Source organism: Calypte anna, chromosome 11, assembly GCF_003957555.1.
Source record: "Calypte anna isolate BGI_N300 chromosome 11, bCalAnn1_v1.p, whole genome shotgun sequence".
NCBI lineage: Eukaryota > Metazoa > Chordata > Aves > Apodiformes > Trochilidae > Calypte > Calypte anna.
The window spans coordinates 9,791,475-9,818,096 of NC_044257.1; the positions used below are offsets into that span (position 1 = coordinate 9,791,475).

Sequence of the window (26,622 nt, forward strand, 5' to 3'; positions counted from 1 at the left end):
TAGGGTTGGCTGGTAAAAAAGGGGGAGAGAGAGGAGGGAAGGGAGAAGATCTAAGACACTCTGAAACAATGTTATGGTAACTGTGAAGTCGTATTCATCTATACTACTCAACAGGCCTCTTAAAAACTTAAACTTTTAAAAAGCAAAAGACCCTGCCCCTCTTATTTTCTCTAAACCTAAATGTAATTCCAAACATTACCCTACTTTTTAACACTGTCCAATTATCTCAGTTATCTCCCCGCTTGAAAAAACAGGGAAAAACTCAACACATTTAAGCAAATTCTTTTTTTTTTTAAAGAGCCCTGCACATACTTTTGTAAGAGTAGTCACATCAAACAATAACTAGTCCTTTCAGCACTGCTTTTCTGTAAATTTGCTTCCAGTCTATGGCTTATTAGGATCCAAATATACCAGCAGCACAACCTTACAGCTAAGTTCTTCACTCTCATCAAAAGCCCTATGAGAGCAGCAGCTTCAAGCAGTAAACCAAGCATGCATTTCTGTAAACAATTTGTCTCATTCTAAATCAGCTACTTGAAACACTACTTGCATTTCCAGAAAACTAGACATGAAAGTAAATACCCAATGCTGCATCAAGTTAGTCCTATTAGTCTTATCATAGAAACAATAGAAGATTGTGGACTGATAGTAGTATTGCTGTGTTGTTTCAGAAGGAATAAATGTTTTTTAAAATACAGGCAACTATATGAAATACGATACAGAACTCAATATAACACTTCTTCTATTTAATTAGTGGTTCAAATCAAGTCAAGTTCATGGAAAAATTGGAAGAATCCACAATAACATTGAAGCCTGATGCTGCTTACAACTTAATTCACACAGTTCTTTTTGGATGTCTGGCATTAAGCACTATGAGGTATATTTTTTAAATTATTTCTAAAGACATTTTTAGATAATCAGGTATGTTTTTATACAAGCATAAAATATGCTGATCACAAACTGATAAGAACATGAATCTTCTTGCTCTCTCTGGTGTGTTTCTGCTTGTAGACAGAGGCATTTCCTAAATTTCTGCCAAAAAGAACGTTTGGAAGACTGGGAGCAGAGATGCTCTCAAGAGCACATAGGAAAGTGTAAAGCCAGTCTTTTACTCAGTTACTTCAGAGTCATAAGTGTCCAAGAAAACAGTGCTCAGAGTTTCTCTAACATAACTGTCTGCTCTCATTCAGCAGAGCTCCAGATGATCATCAAAAACTTCCCTGTATTCTTTCAGGATGAAGTACCTCTGGACATCCCACATGTGTGTATTTGCATCTTTTGGCCTGTGCAGTACAGAAGTATGGAAGCTTATCCTGAAGTGTGTTCATCTCTACACATCACAGAGGGTTAGCACTGTACTTAAAGCATTTAATGAAATTTGGTTTTGCTCCATATCTGAACAAATCAAGACTGAGAATTCTAAGACAACTGAAATTAATACTGTTTGCTGTTCTCTTAAACTGGATGTCTCTGAAGCACATTTGTATAAATTTAGTATGTAAAATATATTTTCTAGTGGTTTATATATTAAACAATTCCATTTAAATACACTAGATGGCAATATAGATGTGCCTATGAAAAATAACCACAATTTTAGTAAAACGTTTTAGTCACTATATTAAGAAATCATCAGTGGTCTGAAAAGACCATTACAGCCTAATATACTGAATGATAGTGTTTTTCACTTTGTAGAATATAGATTTAAATATGTAGAGTTAAATCCATCATTTGTGGTGGATCTCAAATAAGGATTTCACTTGAAAACAAAATCAAAACATGGTCTGAAAATTTAAACTCTCTTTGTCAGATCTTACTACATTAAACATTAAGTCTATCCAAATAAATGTATCATTAGAATAACCAATTTTCTTTTTTTTTTTTGCAATTTTTCTTAGACACACGTGATTAAGTATTCTATACCAATAATTATATTACTGTACATTTCATATAAGGTAAGAATTTTTTTCTCAATGTTTTCACATCTTTTAACTTCATGGAATTTTTCTTTTCTCATAAAGGCATGGGATTTTTTACAAATAATGGCATATAAGGTTTGCAGTTGAATTTTTAAACTTGTGATAGACTACCTAAATGCATGTGAAATTGTATTTGAAGTTTGGATCCACAGTATTTCTAGATACAAATGTTTGTCTTATTGTATGTGTAATTTACCAGGTGTGATTTACATGCATAGTTTATGAAAGCGTAAGTTGTCTATTTTGGTTTTAGCTAAGTTTCAACTAAAAAAGACATTGTTAAATTGTATAGTAATGCATTGTAGGAGCAGAAATACTGTTAACAGTCTATACTGCTGTGTCTTAGCTCACATGTTTTTGAACTATAGCACTGTTAAACTAGTCAAGGATTTATGTTAATCTTCTGTCTGTCCCAGGAACAAATTATTTTGTGGTCAAACGTTTAAATGTACATACCTAAAACATATTTAAAATAATAATATATACAAGATTATTCATCTGTCATTCTGCCATAACAATGAGAATCAGAACATTATTTGAATGGGCATAGCATTCTTTTAACCAGTATTTACAAAGACAAAAAATTCAAATGCTGCTTTTATGGAGAAGTTATTTCTGCAGTACCTAGTGTGAGATGAGAACATTTTTTGTTTAATAATCACCTTCAAAGAAACTGAAGGTGAATTTCATTATTAAAGTTTAAAACGTGTTAGTGAAGCCATAGCAGTTAAGAAAGCTGCTGATATCAGTTCACTCTGGAAGTCCTTCCCTCACCCCCCTTTGTAGCAGGTAAGCAAAAAGTCCAAGGAGACTTGAGCAGTTTGCTTAGTAAAGTTGTACTGATCTATTCCATTTGAATTTTCTTGTTACTCTGCTAGAGGACTTCTAGGAGTTTTTGTTTCCATTGGTATGCTGGTTAGGGAAGTCATTTACCATTTTCATCATCTCTGCAAATGATAGAAATTACACTATTTTTTTTAACATGTTGATGCAAAGAGCATGACATTCTAATAGATAGCCCAATTTGACAGGTTAACTAGGAATAATTTTCCTTCAGCTATTCATGAGCAGATGTGAAGTTCCTAAATCCTGTCAGATTCAATTCTGAAGTCAAGAGAAGTCACTGATTTTCACAGGCTTTAGTAAATAATTTTGCTCAGTTTGTATGAAAAGCACGATTTGTGTGTTGCTTCTAAATACAGGAAATAATTTTCATTGAAAAATTATATTTTTAGTGTCAAAGTTCTAAGTGGGAATAAAGAAATACACCACCTCTCAGTATTTTTTTTGTCCTAAGCCAGTAGAGTTTAGCTACCAGAAGAGTGGGTATCTTGGTGTGTGTGTCTTTTCTGCAAAGCTATAGTGAGTAGTGAGCCTATAATGAGTAGAGAATCTGACCTGACAGGCAGATGTAACTTGTCACCATATTCTCTGGCAGTGGTCAGAATAAAAACTCCTCCAGAGAAAGATCCAGAAAGTATGCATGACTTAGGTGAGACTGTTTATATATTCTCCCTCTACAACCTTTAGAAATAAACCAACAGTGCAAGTAGATCTTGATAACAAAGCCTGCTTATCTTTCTCCTTTTCAGATAAGAATTTATCTCTTCATGCACTGTGACTGCTCAGATTGCATGAGTGTCTTGCATACTCAGCACCAAGTTAACTGGTCATCATGGCTGGTTTTCTTCAACTAGTATTTTGTATAATTTTGTATTTCATTACCTCTTATGGTTGTTTGTCAGAAGAACTATTCTTTAGTGCCATTCCTCAAAATAGGAGTTATATGGGAGTATTAGCCTAATCCTGAATAAGCTAATGAAAGCCTCTTTTGAGGCATGTGGTTACTACAGTTCCAAATACATCACTCAGAGTAATTTATTGTAATGTTTAACAATAATGTATTGAACAATAGCTTGAAATACAGGTGCAGGTACAATGTTAGCTATCTCTTGGATTTCAAGTACAGTATGTTTTGAGACCTATAAAACATCTGTATTTCTATTTACACAGGGTTCTTCATTAATTTAGTGAAATATCTTATAGTAAGCTGGAAGTGTTGAAGTATTTCCATACATACTTCATTTGTGTTGCAGATAACACAACACATAGATAAAGCAGGACCAAATCTTTCTGTTTCAGCTCATATTCTTTATAGGTAGACTTCAGCTGTACCTGTGTCCATTGCGTTTAACTTCTCTACCAAATAATACCTTTCAAGTTGTGTTTCTGTGTCAGTCATTCATAAATAAGTTATTGGTACTTAAAATTAGTTCCTGAGCTTCAACAAGGATATGTTTCCTTGTTACACCAAATAATCATGATTTCTTTTCTAATTCTGAATATTTCTCATTATTTGGAACAGTTGGTTACCTCCCTGATATGCTCCACCTATTTTTCTTATCCATTCCTTGTGTACACTTTTTCTCAATCTGACAAATATTTGATTTACAAGACAAAGCTGTTTTATCACTGTTATTCCTCCATATTTTTGCATCCCTTTCTTTTTATTTACTTTTTCATTGTATTTGGAACTCCTGAAGCTCTTCTCTTTTCTCGCTTGACTAATTAAACATAGTGTCACTGGAAAACTTTTACCTCAGACTTCTCTTACTGAACTCAGTAATAGCAAACCCCATTACCAGAATTTCCCTCCAGTGCAAACTGCTTGTACTCACTCAGAAGCTGCAGTCTGACTCTGTAACTTTAAACACCTGTGCAGATTGTTTAGTGACATCTGACAGTGCCAGCATTCAGAAGATGGCTCAGTGTCAATGGATTGGTTGCAGAGCAGGTTTGCAGCAGCAGCAAGAAGCAGAGTAGAGCCCATTTCCTTTTGTCTCCACCCTGAAGGACCACAGGCCCTCTCATTGTTTATCTGTCTATCTAGAGTAGGTCAGCAATGGAGAAGGAAATTTTGATTCATTATGAGACTACAGTCTCATTTCACAACTGCTTAATTTATTCACTAATCTCCTGAATCCTGAGATCTCCTGAAGAGTAGGTGTGCATCTTATAAAATACTGCTGTATTTCCCAAGGCTGTTAGGGTGTGATGCTGCTGTAACAATTCTTTAGATGTTTCTCAGTCTGCCAGCCAGTATTACTTTAAGAAATATATCAAGTAAACAGTTAAACTAGTATCCTAAGTGGCTCCCCAGTGCTCCTACATAATTCCAGTTTTAGTAAAAGGATGCATATTTCTGCTATGTAGCTCAGCAGCATCACATTAAAATTCCTTCTGAACTCTTAAGTGAATTTTATCCAAGTTGGATGATTTATAGCTTTTTAAATTATCAGTTGGGTTTTCTTACACTGTTTCCTGTGATGTTTCACTTTGCAAGCCAGCAGTCCCCATTATCTACAGAAAGCAGGTTTGGAATAGGTTTCAATACAATCCTCTGTAATAAAGACTAATGCAAGGCAATCATTAAGTCATTAGTATTGTCATTATCTCTCTTAATTGCTCCTTTTGGACTTGAATATTCACTAGCATAAACAAGAAGAAACCCTTAAATAAAAGTTGGTTCTGTTAACTATTTGGGGAAAGGTTAAGATTTCCAGAATCAATTTCCATCCTTATTTCTCTCTGCCAGGTTTCATTTATTTATTGTCTCCAGTACATACTGAAATGCTTTACCCCAGTAGTCTATGAATTGTTGCTGTTCAGGCACACTTTTTTCCTTCAGTGCTTCTCTTTTAAACCAGACTTATTAAATGCCATTAATGGTATCCATAGCCCATCTAATGATTTGAACTTCTGATACAGACATCCTACTTCTTTTATGTAGATGCAAATTTCCTTTTTAAAATTAATTTTAATTCCTGGAATTTTTCCTTCTCCTGTAATCACAGGCATTATTTATAGCTTGGCTGTTATGTATTGAGCTATAACATGATACTACTTTATCTTGTACCTGTTTTTTCAAGGCTTAGTCTGTCAAGAAATAACTTTAAACAGTAATATTCATCCTATAGTCCAGGGAGCTGGAATGGTTTGCTTGTAAAGCAGATAAAATGCACAGCAGCCTTACTTGGTGGCAACTTGTATTTTTCTATCCTATGGATTTGAAAACACAAGTTGACCTTAGCTATTAGAGTTCCAGAAATCTCCAGTGAGGTGTGTATGTGAGAAAAGCTGCTGCTAGGGTCACCCCAATGGGTAAGTCTGGTCATCTGGCAGGAGCTCCAGATCTCAGACTCTAAATGATGTATTCATACTGCAATGACAGCCACCTGTCCTTCATGAGAAGGGTAGATGTCTTGCAGCTTACACATGAGCTGGACAAGGTCATTTACCAGCTCAGAGGAAATAATACGATTCAACATCCAGAAACTGTTTTGTTCATTCTGTCTTCAATTTGCTTTATTTTCTTTTCATTGCAGTTCTGGCCTGGAATAATGGATGAGCTGTCAGAGCTGAGAGAATTCTATGACCCCGACACTGTGGAGCTGATGAACTGGATTAAGTAAGAGGATTTTTTCTCTATTAAAGTTAAATGCTATTTGTGTAGATCTAATGTTCTTAGTTATAGTGTTCTCCTTATTAGTCACAGCTCATCAGTGAACTCAGCTGACCCATGGAGATAGTTAAGGGTGGGTAGGCTATCAAGAGGTTAGCAGATTAACTGCTGCAGAGAACAGCAATGTGCAGAGTGCCCCAGACTGCTCTGGTTCAGGATCATGCTGCTCTATTGCCTGTGCATCAGGGAACCAGCTGACTCCATTTGCTCCCATAAGTACATGTAGGTTTTCTAGCCAAAAAAAGTAAATTTGGAGGTGTCAAACTTCTTTGATCATACCATATTATAGCTACCTCTTTACACCGATTGACCTTTTCAGTGAAGTAATTGAATTTCTATCTTCCCCTCTAACCTGGTGTCCTCTTTTTAACTTCATCATTTTAAAAAGCTTTATGGACAGTTGTAGGGAAAACCTGTACTCTACAGTCTGTTTCTTGAACTTGGAAATAATTTAAATAATTGATACTTACTAGAATTAATCCCAAGATATGTTCTAAACTAAAGACAAAATTATTGTAATTGAACTTCAACTTGCCACCACTAAGCAAAGGTGCAAAATCTCTTTAAAGAGTATGAGTTAATCATTACAAACCTACCTCATCACTTCTCTTTCTCATATAAAGCACAGGGAAGTTTTTTTTAGGTGGAAACAGTTTGAAATACTGCATGTAAAAAATACTGAGAAAAAAATTATGTTCTCTGGAGGACTATGAATTTAAGGCATATGTACTCTATTTACATAGAGTAATCACTAAAAAATTTCAGGTTAAGTTCTTAACCATCAGTTTAAATTCCTGGGGATTGTATTTACTTGGAACTCTGATATTTTTTTTTTTAAATCACTTTCATGTTCTGAAGGAAAACATTCTGAAAGTAAACATGAATTTGCTACATTTAACATTGAACTATTTGAAGTATTTCCTTGGAGCCCCATATTGTGTTTGCATATGCAATGAGTGAAACCAAAACACCCAGCCAGTTCTTTCCATAGCAACATAGTTACACTCAAAATGTTCTCTTTCTTTAATCCATAAACTAGGAGTAATTTGTAAGTAAAACATACTACAATCCTTTACTGGCTTACTTTGAAAGAAAAATGATGAGTTTTTTCCATCATTTATAAACTTTGCAGCCATATTGCCACATTTTTGTGACTAATGTTTACCAGGCAGTTCCATTTACCATTACTGTTTTATTAAAAGATGGTAAATATCTGATAGTTCAGGTCTCCTGTGTACAATATAGAGAGTTATATATAGATATGTACATAAAATATACACGTGAAGTTATCCCCAGCCACGAACTGGATTTGACTGGATCCAATGAGAACAATTTTTCATATGTTCTTAGTGCTGAGAAGGCTAAATTGGTGCTTGTCCTCTTTTCATTTTAATTCTGGACAGACAATTGCAGAGGTAAATTTTCTAGTTAGAATTTATTGTGTTTAGAAATCTTATTCTTACAAAGAAGAGTTAATTATCTATGCTTTAAATACAAGTCAACAAAATTTATGGTAAGTTTCTCAAAGTAGCAGATTTTCTTAAGTTTTACTGAACTAACAAACAATTGATAGTTCTGCTGTAGTTAATGATCTGTCAAGGCTGGTGTCAGGAACTAGTTACTCATTATTAAAACTCAGTATAAGAAGTTCTTATTTGTCACTTATAGCAGTGACCCAGGAGTAACTCATCTGTCTTGCAGTCTTTCCACAACAAGAAAACCCTTCTGTCTGCTTACATCTAAATGCATATTAATTTTTCCAAATACACAATCTGAATAATAGTTCACTGTGAAGTGTCTTGTAGATGTATTTTTTACTCTTGCCCTTACTAAAATTACCACAGCATTTTTTGGAAGATATCCTGGTTTATTTTGCAATAAAATTACTGCATAATACTGGACTGCAGCTCTTGTAGAGCACAATTTGTAACACAATAATTTTGCATATCCCAGTCTCTTGCTTTTTCCTACCCATGCCTCATTTTCTTAGATACGAAAAAAAAAACAAACACCAAAAACCAAAGAAGTCCAGAAGGTTCTGCTGTGAACCCAGGGCTAGTTCACAGCTGTATTCCCACATGGGAAGTATATTAAAATTCTTAGTTTTGGTCTTTCTCCCTAAGACAACAGGAACAACATTTGTGAGATGGGGAAGAATATCAGTAGAATGTGCAAATCAATAGCGTGAACTTCCCTACTCTGTTTACTTCTGGTAAGTGTTTAAGAAGCAATGTCTTCTGCCTTTAAAGGGGAAACCTGTCTAGAATTGTGGAATATTTCATAAGCAGTTACAAAAATTATAGAAAAACTTCATAGAAATCTCAGACAACAGCCAAAATAGTGGAAAAGTTAACTGAGATATTTGGCAGAGCAAATACAAATATTTGTATTTGAATCGGGTGTGGGGGAGAAGCAGGCAAATTTTTCTATTAGTGATAACCCCACAGATTTCAAAAAAGCTCCAAAGGTTACAAAAACGGGATAGCCATGGTTTGATGGTGTATCTTTCATTTAGTTATTTGTATCAATGGCTGTGTTTTAATCTCAAGCCAGCTGCAAATTTTAACTCTTCACTCTTACTTGCTTAATTTTCAAGACAATCACACTGAAGTCAACACATATTCCAGACTTTAAAGGCAATATTACACTTTCTTTTTCTTCTTTTTAAAAAATCATTGTTCTGAAGTTCTTGGGCTTATCCTTTGGCATTGACTGATGGGTCAGTGAAATTCAGGCATGAATTTGATAGTGCCTGAGAAGTAGGATTATACCAGCTGTGTAGGTGCACTCATTTATGTGAACAAAATCTGCATGCATGAAAGTGAGGCTGAGACTAACAAAAATGCATCTTGTTGCTCTTTCTTTGTGCTGTTGTTTTCCATTTTTGCAATTTTCAGTCTTTCCAAACCAGAGGGAAAAAAAAGAACCATGACAGTTTGACTGAGTATGCTTTACTGCCTATCATTTGTAGCCAAACCTGTAATATTTTAAGATAGCATTCTGCAAATAAAAATACTTGCTTAGAAAAGGGAAAAAAAAAATCTACCGTGGCATGTTTGAGAACCCCTTTTGGAATCTCCTTATCTCAAACCCATTTCCTTCATAGATTCATATCACAACCAGGCACTAATAGAGGAATAATCTGAGATTTGTCAGATTTATGGCTTTGAAAGCCAACTACAGAGCACAACTCTGGAATACTTTTAGCAGAAACTGCCATTTTCTTTCTAATGATGTAACCTGTGATTGTAAGGTTGGCCAGTTCTGTAAAGCTTCCTTAAAATCACCTCACAATCATTCTTCAGTAGCTTAGAGAAAGAATTACTTCGTTCAGAGTCTGTGCAAGTAGTTACTGTAAAACCCTTTTATTTTTAATGGGTTATTCTTTTGTGTATATATGTAAATATATATCATTATATATATCATTCTCTAAATTCTTAAGTCTAGGTAAAGAAAAGCCTCATATAATATAGTGCTTAGTTTACCCATTAGTTCAACTAATTAACTTGTTGAAAGCTTAGAGCTTAAAAAATAAATGAGATGATTGTTCAAAATGCCATCAGGTCTGCTTGAAATGACATTTAAATTATATAATGTAAATCAGCTTGACCTGTAAGTCCTTGTCATTATTTAGTGACATTTCCTACAGAATAAATTGTTTGCAGGTTAGGCAGTGTGGTGTGGAGCTTGGCAGAAAGCTATAAAAACAAATTATCCTTCCATTTTATACATCATTTATTCAGACAATGGAAAAATTGCTTCGTTTTTCTATAATAGAGAAGTGTCATTCAGGGGGTTGAAGCACACTGGCTGCCTGGGATACAGAGCAGTGTCTGGAATTGTCCTGTCCCCAAAAAATATTAATTAATGACCACGTCTCCCTCTGGTGGCTGTTCCTGCAGATGATCGCTCAGTCACAGCCGCCGGTGCAGTTACGGGGTAGTTACAGGCAGACTCAGTGTCACCTCCCCGCTTCCCTGTCACAGCAGGGAGAGGCGGTGCCAGGTTTGTGCTGGTGGCATTGCCATGGGAGCTGGGTGCCTGGCACCTCTCCCTCAGGGAAACACAGACAGTGGCAGGGGTCAAGGTTTGTTATCATTATCAAGGATCTCAGGACATGGAAATGTTTGTTTCTTGTGGGCTTTGTCTTTGACACTTGTTATTCTTAAAAAGGAAGATAGATTCTGCAAGTTCCTATTGTACTGGGCTCTTTAGCAATGAGAGGTGCAGGATTGCCTTGGTGATGCAGAGCCTCACAAAATCTGAACTAATCTTGAACAAACACAGAAAAGGACTTTTCACACTAGGAGCTTCCCAGCCCAGGCACAAACACAGACACATGTTCAAAGTGCTTTGAGAATTATAATTTTCATTTAAGGGTCTAAGTTCTACTAAGTCCCTACTATGAAATCCCGTGCTGTGAATCTAGTGAATCTTTTAGCTTAGCCTAAAGAATTGTGCTTTCCTGCAGAATCAGGGATGAGTCCTAGCTGACAGGCTGTCAGGGCTATTACATTTACATAATATTAAATTCTGAGATGAATGAATTTATTTTTATGAAAGGTTTACTTCATGACACTTGTGGCTTTGAATATTTTAAGTAAAAAATAAATTTTTAAAAGACATTTAATATTTTCAGACTTCAACTTCTAAACTAGGTTTAGAAACTGTTGAAAAACTAGCCTATAAGGAAAGCTAAACTGTCCTATTAAACATACTGTCTCTGTCACAGTCACAGAAGATGAGATTCATGTACCAGTGCAAACATTTTTAGGAAGAGTTTTTAATAATTAATTCACTTGCTAAATATAATCTATTTAAAGTAAAATTTAATACTCATCTTCTGATATTTTCAAGCCAATCATGGAGCTTAAAGAAGACTGAATTGATAGCTGGAGTTTTAAGTCTCCCTAAAGTGCACCCCAAAGTGTCATTTATTTGACTACTATAGGTGTCAGATGGGGATGTATAGGGTTGTTAGGCAACTGTTCACATTCCTTTCTAATTTCATTTTACTTTATTTAATGTATGCATCTTTCCATAGTTTTGGTCTTTATAGAACCAATGGTTAAATGCCTGCTAAGCACTAGAAAACATTTAAACATACTGTGACCCCTTTTAAGTAGCCCAATTGTAGTAGTCTCTGTTACCTGGCATTTTACTTCAACCTTTGCTTTGCCCTTCTGTGGTGTCTTTAGAAATATTTTAGCTTGTAAACTTGCTGGGGGGAAGGTGAGCAAAATACTTTTTTTTCATTACCAGTATTTGAACAATGCTGAGATACCACCACTATTATTTAGGTAACAGTTACAGACATTACTTTTGAATTTCAGATGAGATCACAGTACCAGTGATGACAGCATTTCTGTCTGGCATTTTCTGAATTCACCCTTCCCTCCTACTCTCCCACTTTTTGCAACTGGGGTGACTTTTTTTATTTATTTCTTTCCTACAGTTGTCAGAATATGAGGATTAATTTCTCATTCCCCAGTGAGTGGTGAATGCCAGGACAGTAACAAGAAGTTCTAGCATTCAGATGGAACAATCTATTTTATATAGAGTACCTTGCATAAATCTGTCACAACAGGTTTCTTGAACTATTAAAAAATTAGGAGATAGAAATCTACAAGTATTCAGAGGCTCTATGAACCCAAGAAATATATGAAATATGAAAACAGTTTGAAATTTTCAGTATCATGTTTCCCCTAAATTTCCTCATGGTGCATAGTAGATTTTTTTATTTGCAGTTAGTGAGTATTATTGTGATTTATCTGCTTCATATTTGAAGAAAACACATGAAGTTGCTTGAACAGTTTGCTCCCTGAATAGAGGAGAGACAGAAAAATACTTTTCCAGTCTTTTTTTTCCTTCTGATCTGTAACAAGCAATGCAAAAATGTCCCTGCAGAGACTTCTCAGACTTATCAATGTTTGTTTAGGTCAAACACTCCAAACACAGCAGTGTTTGCTGGGAGCATGCAGCTATTGGCAGGAGTCAAGCTGTGCACTGGACGGACCTTAACTAATCATCCCCATTATGAGGATAAGAATCTGAGAGAGAGGACAAAACAGGTAAGAGAATTCTGATTGTTTAAGCTAATTCTTACCCTTATCAGTTGCTCCATCCCAGAAAACCCAAATAATCTCTAATGGCACATTGCAAATGACATCACAGGCTGCACTCATGGAACTACTTTGTTTTCAGATACAGTTCCAGAGAAACTCATAATACTTTGGGCATCTGATAACTCACTTCCAGCAGCTGGTGTATGTCTGAATAACTTTACCTGGGCACTCAAGCCAATTTTAAGTGAACTTCTCTGGGTACTGTTGGCATTAATAGCTTTTCAACCCATTTCAACCTGATCAGAGCATTTCCTGATTTGCTGGGCTATTGATCTCAGTTCTTTCTCTGGTTCAAGATAAAGGAGCGATGAAAGAGCAGAGAAGTGGTGGGAATGTCTTGTGTCTTACAGCTTAGTTTACTGCTTCTGTAGATTTATCAGATCTATGCCAAGAGATCTCCTGAAGATGTTTACAGAATACTGCAGTCCTTTGGCACAGACTATGTGATCCTGGAGGACAGCATTTGTTACGAGAGAAGACACAGCAGAGGCTGTCGGTTACGTGACTTACTCGATATAGCTAATGGCCACGTAAGTGTATAAAGAAAACAGATTTGTCTTTTTGGAATGCAATGAATATCTGAAGTAGCTTGAGTTACTTCCACTTCATCATGAGCATGGAAAGTAAAATCTAATGGAGCCTTTAGACATCCTCAATATTGAACACTGCTTGCTTTTAATGGTATCTGGTAATAAGAGAAGGAGGAACTCAGCCTGAGCAAAATAAGTAATCAGTTCTGATGAGCTCCAGGGTTAGCAGTACACAAATGGTGTTCCCTTTCATAGCTTCAGTTGCTCCAGGACTTGCAGATAGGTAGTTAATCCCCTCCATTGTGTGAGGGGAATTTTCAAGCATATCTGGGCCCAACACAGAACCACAGCAAGCTGTATCACCCAAAACAGATCTGTGCCTCTGACAAATCAGCTTTATCCATAATAGAGACAATGATACTATAAAGCTTACTGGTTTAACCCCCAGCTTGTTTCATACAGTCACTGTTAACAAATCTGGCCAGCATAACCCACTGAAAGTATTGTCAAGGTTGTTTTTTGTTTCTTCTCATTGCCTGTGACTGAATTGGCTGAAGGTATTTCACCAATCTGTTCAATTTCATTACAGATCATGGATGGACTGGGAGAGAATGACCCTGATTTGAAACCTTCATTATTTCCTCGATTCTGTGAGGAAATAAAAAAAAATCTGCCTTCTTACACCATGCACTTCACTAGAGTGTTTCAGAACAAAACATTCCATGTTTACAAACTTGCCAAGCATAAATAATGCGTCCAACCATGGCTTCAAATTCAGTATTTTAATGCTAGAATCCACATTAGGAAATGCAGAAGAAGTTTACAAACACATTTTTAAGACATTTTACATTGATGGTTTCTTGTTTAGTTAGTTTGGTTCTTATCTTTTTAGACAGGGTAGTTTTGATAACATCTTGATGTTGTCCAAAATTTTCATAGATTCATAAATAAATGTGAGCAGGGACCACCATTTGACAGTAAAGTCTGACCTCCAGAATACCTGGGATATAATTGTTTTCCAGTTCTAACTGACTGGAAAACTGCAGGACCACTGCAGTGTAACCAGCCTGTGATGTTCTGCTCAGCAGTTTGGAATTTGACTATAAAATGATAGAAATTCACTGAAAGCAGACCATGCTACTCCCATGCCAGTATGCATTATCTTAATGGGTCCTGAAAACAGTCACAAAAATTACTATCTGACCCTCTCTGATCAAACCTTGTGTTCTTTCAGTGCCTCTTTTTTTAATTCTTGGGGAATGTGCAGTTATGTGTTTCCAGGCTTATGGATGTAACTGCAGAATCAGCAAACAGGTTGGAAGGGTAAAACTTTAATCATTGTCCAGCATTTCTAGTGATATAGAAACACTGTTTTATAATGTTAAGCATTACATGATGGAGTGTTACGTATTTCTAATGAGAAAAAAGGTTGGAGCATGCTTAGTACACGTTGCATGTTTATATCCTTGTAAAATGCTCAGAACAAACAAAAAACAAAATTTGTCAGCTTGGATTCTCACAGCACTAGTTTCTGTATTTTGCTTTCTGAACTACAGGGGATGCTTTTCTCCCCATGTAAATTCCAGCAAGATACTAAAATTGAACACTGCCAGCCTTACAGAGGAAAAATTAATCTGTAAAAGCAGCAGGAAACTTAGGTATTTAAAATACATTCAAGTTATTAGAGCTCTTTGCCTTGCATTATTTCAGACACAAAGCTATATATTTTAGCACAAAATTACTGTGTCCTTGCTCTTTTTACTAAAAGAGAGTCTACAGCTGTTTTAAATTGACTTGGAAGACTAAAGTGAAGACAGACCCCATCCTGAGAATTTTGCAATTTGTTTGTACCCTTTGTCTTTTTACTGGCCAGAACTTTGTGAATCATATTGACTTTCACCTTCTATGTAGATAACAGGACTTCTGCTGTGTTTTTGTGCTGCTTTGGTTTTTTTAATTGAAATTGCAGATTAAGTCTGATTGTACCCTCCAACTTTAATTAGACATCCACTAGGATCATTTGTTTCTTACAAAAAAAAGAATTGCAATAATCAAGTGCCTCTAGGCCAATGTTGAATTAACATTTGAACACCTATGAGAGTGTTTGTGGCCTGTGCAAATAACTCAGTTACAATAATTACCACTGCAATTAATTTCTAATTATGGGAAACTTAAAGTGCTACTGATAGCAAACTCCACATTTAATTTAATCAAGATGTGTAATGAGATTCACTTTCACAAGTGAGCTGTGGTCCAATTCCCAATGATTTAAATGTTTTCCCTTTTCAGTTGTACTAAGGTAAATTACTTAAGAGATGGAGATGGTTATGTCACATGCTGAAACAATTTTATATTCTGTAAATACTCATTAAACAGCATTCAACACCTTTCTGCACCTTCATGCTAACACAAAAGCAAAGTGTGCTTTAATCAGACTGTACTTAAATCAAACATTGACAGTAGCTGGGTTGTTAAACTGAGCAGCTGCAACTCCCAAGTAATTTCTAGCCTCTATCCCTTAATGAGGTTGGAGACCACTGCAGTTTAACAGCATACAATAATAAAACATTTTAATCAGTGTTAGAACTTTAATTAGGCCCATAATGATGCATGCCTGTTCTTGCTGAAAGCATGGGTCAGTGAATTCCTCAACGAGTGCCTTACAGTAATTAAAAACAAGCACACATAAGGTGAAGTATGTCTGGGCTGTATTGTCTTATTTTAAAATGTGGTTTTATCTTTCTTAGAAGGTGCAGTAACTTTCCCCTGATGGAAGTGAGAGATTCCAGACCAGTAGTGCCCTATTGTTTCCACAATTTACTTGTAGGGTAACAGCTGAGACTAACCAGTCCTGACTGTAACAATAGTTATTAAATAGACTTTTTTTTTTTTTTCTTTCAAAACCACACTCTCTAATATTGCCAAAGGAGAAATTTAACTTTTTTGTAGAAACTACCAAGTTCAAAACTCTTTTTTTTTTTTCATAGGCCTGGGGAAAGCTTAAAAGCCAATGGCTGTAATGACCAGACCCACCACAGTAACATTGTTTCCTCTTGCAACTCAGACATCCCCTAAATTAGCACACCAGAAATTGAAATAGTGGATACAAAATATTTTGGAGAGTGCTTAACTCTTGCAATTCAGTCTTTAAGGTCTTTGTAGCCTCTGATACTTTTAAAAAATGCCAACAATGCCTGTACCAGAAAGATTTCATACCAAAGGGAAGGGCGTATTGCATTGACCATGCAGCACAGTGTTCAGATCAATTGGTCTCCTTAAAAAAGTAAAACAAAAAATGCCAAAACCACTTACCAGATCAGAGGAGAGACCTCACACATCAGCCCAGCAGGCAGGGAGAGGGAGCAGCTGCTCCTCTGTCTCTGATTTTAAGGCATGCCCACCAAAGCAAAGCATCCTGGGGAAGGCTGGGGCAGCAGAGAGCAGTCAGTGCTGCTGGTGACATGGGTGATGTTTCTTCTTCCTTGCAGTGGGGAATAAGACTGAGAATTCTAGGAGGTAGGTGGTGTTTTAGTGGCTGATAATTATTTTCTCACCTTCCCATGTCTTACTGTGATTTTTACTCACTTCATTTAAAATGTGCAATTTTAAAGAAAAATATCTTTTCCTATTTCTGAACTTTACCAACCTGATGCACCTTATTTCCAAATGGTTGCTGGGGTATCACTGTTTGCTTGTATAACTGATCTACCCCAGGGCCCACCCTCATGGCAAGGCTTTGCCTGAAATCTTACCAATAGCTGGCAATGGGAATGGCACTGTCACGACTTCTTGTATGTGTTACCTCTTGTCCACAAGAACTTTTAAGCTGCCTGTTGTGATCAGTGGAACTGTGGTGTGAGTGACTTTTTTTAAATCACAGAGACAAAATGTTATCAAGTAGCCAGAATGTTTTTAAGGGGGAAAAACGTTTCAGATCCCTTAGTATATTTTAGTTTCTTGTTTCAGTGTTCTGCCAGTGAGCTCTAACATAATTATTTTATAATATTGTTGTAAAGAGATGTAATGACTATTGTATACTAAATAAATTGTGTAATTTGAAAAAAAAATTTTGGTTGTTTTTATGCAGGAATGGATTGAGAAGGGTGCAATTAGGCAACAAGTTTCATTTCATTTCATATGGAGGAAAGCCAAGAATTTTTCAGCAGGAAGTTTTGAGTTTTCTCAAGCTGGTTATATTGCCCCTGTCACTGACTTCTTGAATCCTCCTTGTGTTTACCAGTCACCCCTCAATACACCTTAACCTGAGCAAGATCAGTGGACTGAGGCAGTTACTCCATCTCAGTTATCCACTTCTGCATGGCTTTGCTACATGTTACAGCTTTGGAGCGTTATTTTAAAAGCAGAAAACCACAAAGATTAATGTAGGTGACAGGCAGACAGATTAAATACTAATATCCACATGATTATTAAAATTTTAGATCTTTACAAATATTTTATACTAAATAAAATGTTCTTAAAACATTTAAAGTCCGCAAAGAATACAGAGGAAGATTAATAAAAGTACCAGATTACTGAAAATCCCACTACCTAGGGACCCAATGATTTTTTTTTTCAATTGTTTTTCCTTCCCCCCTCACCCCTTGTAAAGCTTTCAGTGGCTGAGCCAGCTGTCTCTGCTCTTGAGCCATGTCAGTGCTACACCAAGATAAGGGTTTTTTGTTAGGGTACCGAAATACTTGAATGTGAGTACACACGGAATGAGGGAGGACATTATTTCAGAAATCACACAGTAATTAAAAGAGGAGCATGCAAATTAAAACAGATAAATTAAGTGAGTTAATTAGTAATCTGTACAAAGAGAAAATTGGGTTTTAATAGGGCATGACAGCTGCAAATGAGTATATCCTATTACTGAGATTGCATTCATGCACGTTCTTAGAGCAGTTTTTAAATGTTTTCTGGCCTCTTGTTTTATACTGTGCATTCTGAAAAATGTTTGGCTAACTGCACCTGCCCAAGAAGCTCTGAGCCTGTGGCCACTTCTCTAATTTATGTTTTCTTACAAATTAGTGCCATAGCTGTAATAAGGATGACAGGGCACATCCTACATGTCAGCTGCTTCTCAGAGCCTAAAATCCCAGAACAGGGAATAAGCCTATGGGAACACAACAGGAGTAATTGTAGTTGAATATAAAGTTAAAGATTTCTTCCTCCTCAGACTGATTTTTCTCTGCAAAACCTATGACCGTGCAAGATGCTAAAAGCACTGGGATAGCTGAGAGAAGGATTGGTCTGTGGCTGCAGCCCTTGGGACAGCAGCAAAGGCAATGTTCTTTAGAGTGTGTAATGAGAGCCCGAGTCCACACATCCATGAGAAGCAGCTGCTGCACCTCACAGCTTTTCAGACAGAACAGAACACAGGTTCTGTCTGTAGAGGTATCTGATCAAAGCAGAGAGAGAAATAATTTATCATAGTGCAAGCTTTAGTCAACCTTAAATATATGCAGGGAAGAGACATCATATACAAAAAAACATTATTTACACAGTGCCTTACATAGGTGTGACACTTCACAGGCAAATACAGACAGTCCTTGCCCCAAGGAGCTTACAAGCTAAATGAAATTAAAACCAGCCAAAATGAAAGCATATCCATAGTTATGGAAAGAACACAAGGTATGGAGATAAAATTACTGCTGTTTGGGGAAGGGGAAGGAGAAAGTTTTTGTGTATATTTACTTAATTTTCCACATCCTGTTTGTGACAGCTATGATCATGAAATATAGAAGCAGACAGACCTGAATTGTGAAACTGTAGTGTATTTTAGACTATTTTTCCTCACAGATGAATGTATCAGTAAAATTACAAAGTCATAGACTATGTACCATCTGTGAATCAAAACTGTTATGGATGGGTAAAATGCCATTTCATTTTTCCAGATGAAAATGCCACATTATGTGCAGTGTGTAACCATTAGTTGATATTATGCTCAAAAATTTCTAAATGCATCACAAATGCATGCAAGGACAAGATACTGTGTGAACATTTCTCATTTGGGAAATGTGCAAATTAATCTTGCTTGCAGACTGCATTGACCTATTTTTTTGTTTTAATATCTATAAAAATAAAAGCCAGACCTCCCAAAACAAGCTACTGATGCAAATGTAAGTAAAGCAGTTAAAAAAAAAAAATCCAGAATACTAGCTGGCCATGAAGTGGTCTGGAAAAGAGAGTGATGATTTAGAGCATATTTCACCCTCTGCAACCACTGTTTTTCCCTGTGTTTCTCAGTCCCCAAGTGATCATGTGATCATGATTTTCTACTAAAATGTACCTGAGAGAGTCCTGTCCTATTATGTGCTGTCATGCCTGGTTTTTGGAAAATTACCATCTTTGAATTATTAGGACTTTTGGCAGGGTTTATTTTTCATAGGATTTTAGTTTTAGAAGTCCCAGTGATGAGTGAATTTCTTCCTTGGATACATCCTAAATACATGAGGTATTCTGACAATATCCAAGGGATGCTGGGTTTTTTCTTCACTAAAAAAGCATCCATGTCCCCTCCCTGTCAGCTCTTCCTGGCAAGGCATTACTTGGCTACAACTGGTCAGTGCTTCTATGAAAACAGCCAGTCTCCAGTCCTTCAAACCTAATTCTACTGATGCTTCTATGAAAGGAGGCTTAGCAGAACACAAAGGACAGGATTGTACATGCAAATTACACAGCTGAGGTTTTTCCTTAGTCTGGTATCCCATTAGGAATGAGAGATTACAGCAAGCTGGTGTTGGCCACTGGAGCACCTAACTAGTGACTGGGGTTGCTGCCTTGGAAAACTTGGCCTTTTAATTAAGAAAAGTATTTAGCTGCAAGCAGGTGACTTGACATGTACCTAAATTCAGTTTCTTCATTTAGCTGATACCATAGAGGGATTTCAGAAAGCTGTAACCAAAGCCTAAAAATCACCATCCATTCTGTTTCATTCCTTTACCTGGCTCCATGGACTCTCATTGGCACTGTGTTCAGTGAGCAGGTGCTGTAACTGAGGGTTGGTTAGGGAAACAAGTTGGACAAAATATAACACAGACTTTACTTCCACAAGGAGAAGACAATATGCTTTTTTTTCTTCAAATAACTGCTAAAGTCAAGAGTATACACAGCATGCTTGCTTCATGCTTTGAGCACCATCTTAGCTTATGTATATAGGCTCGCTCAAAGAGTCAGTTATTACCTTAGTGACAAAAAAAATCCATTTACATCTTAAACACTGTGTGAGAATGACTATGTACCCCAAGTTCTCCCTTTATTCTTTCTAGTAAATTTATATCCCCCAATGGAAATGAATTGGACAAGATTAGCTCTGGCTGCTAAATTTTTGAATTAGATGGAGTGTGGCTCATTCATGAGGATTCAACTGCCTCTCATAACAGGAAAAAAGAAAAGGGAAGAGGCAGGGGTATTAAATAGCAGGAGCATAAAAAACTATCCCTCAGCCTGGCTTCCAAAACTTTCAAAACAGACGTGGTAATCTACAGGTCTTCAGCATCTGTTTGTGAGTACAGTTCACTCAGTTTCTTGAACTTTGGCCCCCACTCCTGAATGTCATCATACACTGTACCCTCATCCAGCCCAGAGGAGCTCAAGCTGCTCAGGCTGCCAGCAACTGAGCCCTCTCCCTCTGTGCAGAACACCTGCAGTGAGTCCTGGGGCACAGCCTGGGGGTGACAGTCAGCACCTCTGACAACATCTGACAAGTACTGACCAAAATCTCCACCAGGCAAAGAGGCTTCTGTTGCTGCTGATGTTTTGGGCTGCTCCAGCATGCTTGGGGATGCACCACAAAAGAAACTGTTCAGCTTTGTTGAGTGTTCTTTCTTCTTGCAGAGGGAATAGGCTGGGCTGGTTTGAATAGACACCTGCAGTTCTGCCATGTTATATGTATCCTGGAATGAGAAAAGCTTTGTATTAAATTAATATCCTCTATAGATCCCCAAACTTCACATTCTAGTGGAAGGAGCAGTCCTGAGGCAGCCTGCTAGGTGTGAACACATGAAGGATTGGCTTGTTCAACCCACTCGGACACCTGCAGTGAGCCTAAGAACACCAAAACCCACCCAACAGGTAAGGATGCTTGAGGAGCAGCTGTACAGCCTGCACTACTTGAGTTTTTTATTTAAAATGGTCCATTTCTTCTGATAATACACCAGTTGGCAGCCTACAAACTGAAGTCTGTCCTTGCCTCTGCCTTCAAAATTGGCTTTTAACAACACTTGCTGTTCAGCTGTCCGCTCAAGAGTGCACTAATCAGCTACAATTTTTTTAAACTCCTGGTTTCTGAGGTACAGTGTACTTTATTTCAGGTGCAGAAACTCCTTAGTTAGACAGCCTCTTGTCCCCATGATCCTGCCCTCTGCTAACATTACAAAGACAAAACTCTTGGCCAAGTGCACTTTCGAGCCATTTGTTAAGGTAACATTAGAATAAAATTAAGGTATTGTGATTTGTGATATTTTGGGTTTTAAATCTAGACAGTTAGGTATTAAAAAGAGTACTGGAAAACTTTAGCTGTAGTCGCAGGAACTGTAAAATTTGAGTAATTTAGTAGCAGTGAATGAAACTCATAGTGGCTTCACTTCAAGCAGCATTTTTCAAAACAGAGTAATAGCCTCAGTTGAAGGACATCAAGGCACTAATTTTCTTCCACTGTTTAAAATAAAGACTGCATTTTTAAGAACTCTCCAAAAGCAATTAAAAATGTCATACAGTAATTGGATTTCCTCAATCTATAGACCTTCTGGATGTAAAATTGCAAAGTGTTGCAGAGGAAGTTAATCTCAGTAAGGAAAACAGAATTAATGCATATAGCTGTCTATGCTACCACATGGAAAATGTCCCTGTATTTATTATGTTCACACTAATTCATCACAAAATGAAGGATATTTTACAAGAGTATTTTCTCAGGTAGCCTTGTAAAACACTCTCTGTGTTCTTGAAGACAATCTGGAGTTTTGGGACATTTTAATTTTTTTTATTGGTGGGTTTTTTGATCCATCATATTAGAGCTCCCTCTGGAGAGTCACACCACCATCTGAATTCATGAAATTACAGTTTCAGAGGCAGCAATTAAGTTCCTTAACTTTTTTTAAGCATAGCAAACATCTGTGGGTCAGCAAATAATCTATTTAAATTACTCATTTATAGGCTCTGCAGTTTTCTTTCAAGTTCTAGCTAAAACAGCTGGCAGAAACGTTAATAATATCTGGTTTGGGTACAATCTGGTCCACTGTAAGTACAAACATGGCTTGGTGTTCAGTAGTGCATTGCTCTCCGAAACATAAAAGAAAGGTTCTCCCACAACCACCATGTGCTTTAAGGCTGGAAAGGAAAAAATGTAGTACCTCTTTTTCTTTACAAGTTGAATAACTGCTCTTAATAATGAACAGTTCACATCAGGCTCTTTCAAGCCCTCAGTGCTACAACAGCACTGAGAACCTCACCAGCTCCTGAGCCATGAAACCAAACCCATTAGCTGTTCTTTACTGCTAAACTCACCCTGCAAGCATTTTTAAATATCACTTGCTTTTAGACAAATTAAAAATTGATTGGTACTTATGTCAGCTTGAGAAACCCTTGTGTACATACCCATGCAAAAAAATTAATCTACCAATTGCAGTTATGAATCAGCAGAACAAAGGTCCTCAGTTACAAAGGAAAAGCATAAAATATATTTCATTTGCCATCGGTCCCCTCTTAATTGTAACATAACACAATGATCCTTACTTGGTCTTGTTCCCCTCCACCTTCTTCATTGTAGTTGAAGATATTTTCTCTCATGTCCTCCCACTCCTCATGATGTGCAGATACCTGGTAAACTCCTCCATTCAGACCTTTGTGACTCTTCCAGCGAGCCCACAAGAACACAGCACTGAACAGAGCTGTGCAAAATAGAACAGAATTCAGAAAGAACAAAGACAGTCACATGCAGCAGTGCTGCAGGACAGCTCACACAGCACCCCTGGGCAGCCAGAGCCTGCAAGGCTGGAGGATTGTGGTTTGCAGGAAATGTTTGATTTTTGTACTCTTCAATGATGAGCGAACACAGACAGAAGAAAAGGCCTTTAAGCAGCATTTAAAAATACCCTTTAAAGAATAATTTCTAAGCTGCTGAAAGCCTAATGAACTAAAGACCTGAATGACCCAAGTGCTGTTCAGAGACCTACCTGATGTATTGACTTAAACTTTGTAGAAGAAAATGTACACAAAGTGGTAGCACTTAAGTGACGAGTGTGTTGACAGTAACAGATATGGCAGAGAAATGAAGCACAAAACATAAGATACAAGAGGAAATTACACATTTTACTAGAAAAAAAGAGAGGCACATTTTGCCTTAGTATTCATGACTTTAAAACCATTTTCCCTAAATGTTTAGGTGCATTTTACACACTGATAATTTTAAAGTTTCAACATCAGATACTGAATAGAAACCTATGTACCACTGCGTTACCAACCTTATAAAACTGATAAAAGGCCATTGTAAGACCTCAGACCACTGGATACCATAAACTATCAACACAGTGAATTAAAAAGACTGGAATCTCTTCCCAAATACCTACACAGAAGAGTGAATTTCTGTGAAGTAGCAGCAACATAAGGTCAGGACTGAATGTAGCATATGGGGAAGTCTGTGCCCTGCACTGTGCTGTGCCCTGCAAGCTGAGTCAGTGTCTGTTCTCCTTTCCTCTCCCAATCCCCTAGATTTACAGAATGTGTCATACAGATTTTCACACATGGTAACTTCTTGGCAAACTAATTTTTTAGCTGAGCTGACTTTGAGACAAAGTCTTTTAGATGTTCTACATCTCTCCTATCCTTTGAGTGCTAATAAAAAGCTAAAACTTAAAAAAACTTGGGTAAAGCTAAAAAAACCCCAGCCTGTGTTACAGGACTGCAATGAGCATAAATCAGAAGCATCCCCACTGAGGAAAGTAACTCTTCCATACAGATACCAACAGTGTAACTCCTGCCTGACTGTCACTAAACAGTGTGGTCATTAAAAGCATTAAGTGTCTTGTGTGATCCACAGCCTGAGTGTTAGGGCAGCTGCAAGCTCCAAAGCATCACTGTGTCTGTACCTGAACAAACTGAGATGAATTCCCCCTCTGGGCAGGAAGGATGGAGAAAGCTCATGTGGTATTGAGCCAAAGTGAAGCTGCCCAGGTACTGATACACTTTTTAAGTGGTTCCAGATTTGAATTTTAAAGATGTAATCAGAAAGGCAGCTTTTTTATCTATTGGAAATGTGTAATTGCTTTATGGAAGCTGTGTATGAGAAAGTGCACCTAAAATTGTGAGAACAAGAAATTTTATTTTAAAAATTCTCCTAACAGAAGTTGTGTAATGATACCATGGTTAACCACATCTACTAAAACTTTCACAAAATGCACACCACTTGGCTAAAAATAACTCTTTAAAACTTGTAATTTAGACCCAAAAGATTAGCAAGATCATGAAGTAAAGGTTATTGGTTTTTTCAGTCAATTTTAGTCAAGCACAGGCAGCGACACAACGTTGCTCACAACAAAACTGCTCTGACACAGGAAAAAAATGCCTTTAACATGAATGACAATCTCTGATCGACTTCAACCATCTGGGATTCCAAAAGCTGTGAAACCAGGTAGCTTGTATGTTATTTCAGGTAGCTGCAGATGGGTACAAAATAGTCCATGATACATTTTCATACTCTCACTACCACTTCTAAATGAAACTTAAATGACACTGTAAAAGGCATAAGAAAAATCCTATGTCCTCACTCAGGCAAACTTTCAAGAAATGCAAATAAACAAGACCGACTCAAAGATGTGATTCTTCCTTGCTAGAGAAGTCCTTCTTTATCTTTCCCCATCTTTTTGAGACCTAATGCCTAAGCCTGAAAATAGCTGAAGAAGCCAAAAGCATCTGTAAGCAGCTGGGACACATCTGGTAAGGATGTGTCTGGTAAGGAACACTTGTTCCTGTCTGAACAAGTGTACTCCTATCAGACAATGTATTTCTCCTAAACTGGAAAATCTGTTTCACACTCAGTAGTACTTCAAGCAATGCTTATCTGGTAGCCATTTCCACTCTTGCTGTTCAATTGAATTTGCTTCCAGTTATGCATCTGAACAGTTCCTTAGCAGTTAAGTGAAAATGCACAGAAAATAAAACCACAAACTTCCCATTGCTCACAAATGTTGATTCAGCTAACAATGTATGAACACAGGGATGAAAATAAAGTTAGTGATGGAGCTGAGACCATGGCAAAGAAATGAAGGCAGAGTCAAGTCTCCACTAGGAAACAGTTTTTCAGCAGGAAGATGAGATGACAACCACTCATGACAAGATGCATAAATGAGGTCACCACAGGTAATACAGGACATAGTTGCCATAACTACCTAACAGTGCCAAAAAGCAAATGCAGATGGCAAACACGGAACTAAAGCTCAGTCCTGTGTCCTTGTGGAAGATTGCCAGTGTGATTTCACAGTTACGTCCAGTGTAGCCATCAGGGCAGTGGCACTGGAACTGGGTTGGTGACTGTGAGATGCAGGTGCCATAGTTACAAGGCTTTTTAGCACATGGAGTGTAGACACATTGTCTACCAGTGGCATTCTCTGTGATCATGTATCCCGGAGGGCAACTGAAAAAACAAGAGAAAAGTATGTATGAAAAACAGCATTGAAGATTTTAAAGTATTTTGATAACACTCTATATAGAGTTTCTGAAGTAGCTCCTAGAAGTAATTTACTTGGCCTGATTACAGGATTGTAGTCTTTTCTAAAGCATTGAAACAATAACTATGAGCTCCACGACTTTAAACCCTTACTTCTGGAGCGTTCAGAACTTACATAGTTCCACTTGCTTCTGCAAGACTACCCATATGGAAAATAGCTGGATTAGGGTTTGCAGTTCTGTCAAGAAAAGACAAGCTATGCTTTGTGTTTCCATCACAGGGAATTTCCAGAAAAAGATACCTCTTTAGAGAGCTCTGCTTGTGTGGGCAGTGTCAGTCAGTAATGATTAAACTGCAGGCTTTCACAGCACAACTGACTTGAATTAGTGTTGTCCTAACCTCAGCCCCAGCCACATGCAAGAACTCTGATGTGGTGCTTCTAATGCAACTCAAGTGGGCTGTAAGGGAATAGAGGTCACAGCTTGAGACAGTGGAGGAAGTCAGAGAAGAAAAAGAAAGCACAGCAGGAGCCCCACAGGATAGTTAAGCCCTGCTAGTGTTCAGCTCTACACCCCCTTTTCCTGGTTTTCAGGGTTTACAAACATTCTGGACTTGGAGCTGTTCTTTAAATATTTCCAATTAAGACAAGAGGATGAAACTGTTACACAATCAATGGTGAAACACTGATTCCCATAGCTATGGGTAGTACCTAAAAGGACAGCTTTCTCCCTGTAACCTGCTGCTTCTGCAGGCATCTGGCTTTGTGTTTCACTGTGGTTCAGATGATCAGATGACACTGCAGCCT

The 26,622-nt window shown here is 37.3% G+C and overlaps 2 protein-coding genes across 2 annotated transcripts in view; one reads left to right on the top strand and one right to left on the bottom strand.

The window, feature by feature from the left end:
- Positions 1-17,209, top strand: part of DPY19L3 (dpy-19 like C-mannosyltransferase 3) — a 30,674-nt gene extending 13,465 nt beyond the window's left edge. Inside the window, exons 13-19 of the mRNA XM_030458002.1 lie at positions 755-877; positions 1,235-1,346; positions 1,896-1,952; positions 6,362-6,444; positions 12,437-12,569; positions 12,995-13,153; positions 13,743-17,209. Coding sequence (XP_030313862.1) covers positions 755-877; positions 1,235-1,346; positions 1,896-1,952; positions 6,362-6,444; positions 12,437-12,569; positions 12,995-13,153; positions 13,743-13,904 — 829 coding nt within the window. The 3' untranslated portion in view covers positions 13,905-17,209. The remainder of the gene's footprint in view (positions 1-754; positions 878-1,234; positions 1,347-1,895; positions 1,953-6,361; positions 6,445-12,436; positions 12,570-12,994; positions 13,154-13,742) is intronic.
- A 3,428-nt stretch (positions 17,210-20,637) lies between these two features.
- LOC103526582 (neural-cadherin) overlaps positions 20,638-26,622 on the bottom strand; it is a 56,646-nt gene continuing 50,661 nt past the window's right edge. Inside the window, exons 31-33 of the mRNA XM_030457514.1 lie at positions 25,540-25,784; positions 22,889-23,043; positions 20,638-21,051 (exon numbers count right to left, since the gene is read on the bottom strand). Coding sequence (XP_030313374.1) covers positions 20,638-21,051; positions 22,889-23,043; positions 25,540-25,784 — 814 coding nt within the window. The remainder of the gene's footprint in view (positions 21,052-22,888; positions 23,044-25,539; positions 25,785-26,622) is intronic.